Consider the following 2,121-nt stretch of genomic DNA (forward strand, 5'->3'; position numbering starts at 1 on the left):
TCATAGTATGGTCATAATTATTAGAGTATGATCACCAAATCCCATAATATTAGAAAAACAGGAAACCCTTAAGGCTAGAAATGGAAAGGACTCAGATAAAGAAAGAAAATAAATATTAATATTTTATTTACAACTAATCTCAGAAAATTTGCTCCATCATAACAGATTGGGTTAATAGAAATATAAAGATGATATACCCCAATTAATTTATTAAGGAAATCAATGCATTTTTATTTCTCTAGATTTCCAAGGTAATTTTCTTTAAATAGTTCCCTACTTAATAATTAGTGACCTTTGTGCCCTTTCTAAATTACAGATTTAAAACATCCTTACTTTGTAATTTTTAATTTTTCACTCCACTAAGATACTGTATAAAAAAAATGTTCACTCAGTGGAAAAAATATATATACATATATACAGGAAAATTGATTTAAAGTACACTTTAAAGATCGTCAATACAAAAACTGACACTGAAATATTTGAGAGTAGAAAATCTAGGGTACCCTGTATTTGTCCACTATCTTTGTAGAAATTCATATACAAAAACCTTTTCACTGCAAACATTTCCTTGAAATAATCAAAACATTTTTGGGAATCTTGAACGTCAGCACTTGAGGTCATATAATAAGACATTTTAGGGGAACTAATGTTTCTTAGAAGTATGTGTGCCTGTACTTCAGAGACATCAGGGGAAGCTTGAGGAAATGACTCTACTCGTATTGTCCAAGAGAAATTCGAAAGGTCAACTAGAAACACTCTAAATTAGAATCTTATCTCTCCGTAATTTCTATCGCAACAGAGAAAGTAGAGATGACCAAGGACAATTACTCCTTGACAACTGAGTTTATCCTCATAGGATTTACGGATCACCCAGGTCTGAAGATCCTTCTGTTTGTGGTATTCTTTGCTATCTATCTGATCACCATGGTGGGGAATCTTGGATTGGTGGCATTGATTTTCATGGAGCGCCATCTCCACACACCAATGTACATCTTTTTGGGCAACCTGGCTTTGATGGATTCCTGCTGTTCCTGTGCCGTCACCCCCAAGATGTTAGAGAACTTGTTTTCTAAGGACAGAATAATTTCCCTCTATGAATGCATGGTACAATTTTATTTTTTCTGCCATGCTGAAACTGCGGACTGCTTTCTCCTGGCAGCAATGGCCTATGATCGCTATGTGGCAATATGTAGTCCACTGCAGTACCACACCATGATGTCGATACAGCTCTGCATTCAGATGACCACAGGATCCTACATAGCTAGTAACCTGCATTCCATGATTCATGTAGTATTTCTGTTAAGGTTAACCTTTTGTGGATCTCATCAAATCAATCAGTTTTTTTGTGATGTTCTTCCATTATACAGACTCTCCTGTGTCGACCCTTATATCAATGAACTGATGATATTTATCTTTTCAGGGTCAATTCAAATCTTTACTATTACCACAGTCCTAATCTCTTATCTTTGCATCCTTTTCACTATTTTCAAAATGAAATCCAAAGAGGGAAGAGGCAAAGCTTTATCTACTTGTGCATCTCACTTTCTCTCTGTTTCAATATTCTATGGTTCTCTTCTATTCATGTACCTTCGGCCAAGTTCAGTTAACGAAGGGTATAAAGATATAACAGTTGCTATTTTTTATACTGTAGTAATTCCTTTATTAAACCCTTTTATCTATAGTCTAAGAAATAAGGAAGTAATAAATGTTATGAAAACAATTATGAAGAGCAAACCTCATAAAATTCTGAAATAAATATCTCCTGTGAGACATCGATTTTAATTAGATAAAAAAACTTTTTTCAAAGTCAAAGATACTGGGAAAATGGAAAATGATGTCTTTGTATATCAAATATTAAATCACTAAATCGTGATGATTTTTAAGTCAAATAATGTATAAATGGTTAAATAAGATCAGCAAGGCTGGGTTCTGCTAAAATGTATTTCAAAATCTAAACTACTAGAGTCTCTTAGGAGTGAATTAAATGACTACTTCTAAGGTCACAAATTGTGTCAGAGTGGAATTAGCTACAGTTTTCAACATGTCAGCAAATCCTAGGACTAAAGTCCGTAGGTATATAAAGGTACTCTCCATTTAGCATTGTTAGCAAATTTATGAAAT

At 33.5% G+C, this 2,121-nt stretch overlaps 1 protein-coding gene across 1 annotated transcript; it reads left to right on the plus strand.

The window, feature by feature from the left end:
* Positions 1-727: 727 nt before the first annotated feature.
* LOC101342725 (olfactory receptor 5K3-like) lies at positions 728-1,755 on the plus strand. The gene has a single exon (XM_004390449.2). The coding sequence runs from the start codon at positions 811-813 to the stop codon at positions 1,753-1,755; it is 945 nt and encodes a 314-aa protein (XP_004390506.1). The 5' UTR covers positions 728-810.
* The last annotated feature ends 366 nt before the right edge of the window (positions 1,756-2,121 follow it).

The sequence above is a fragment of the Trichechus manatus genome, unplaced genomic scaffold (genome assembly GCF_000243295.1).
Source record: "Trichechus manatus latirostris isolate Lorelei unplaced genomic scaffold, TriManLat1.0 scaffold00299, whole genome shotgun sequence".
Classification (NCBI taxonomy): domain Eukaryota; kingdom Metazoa; phylum Chordata; class Mammalia; order Sirenia; family Trichechidae; genus Trichechus; species Trichechus manatus.

Excerpts from the sequence above, each read along its gene's own strand:
- LOC101342725 (XM_004390449.2), top strand. The coding sequence starts at position 811 with ATGACCAAGGACAATTACTCCTTGACAACTGAGTTTATCCTCATAGGA.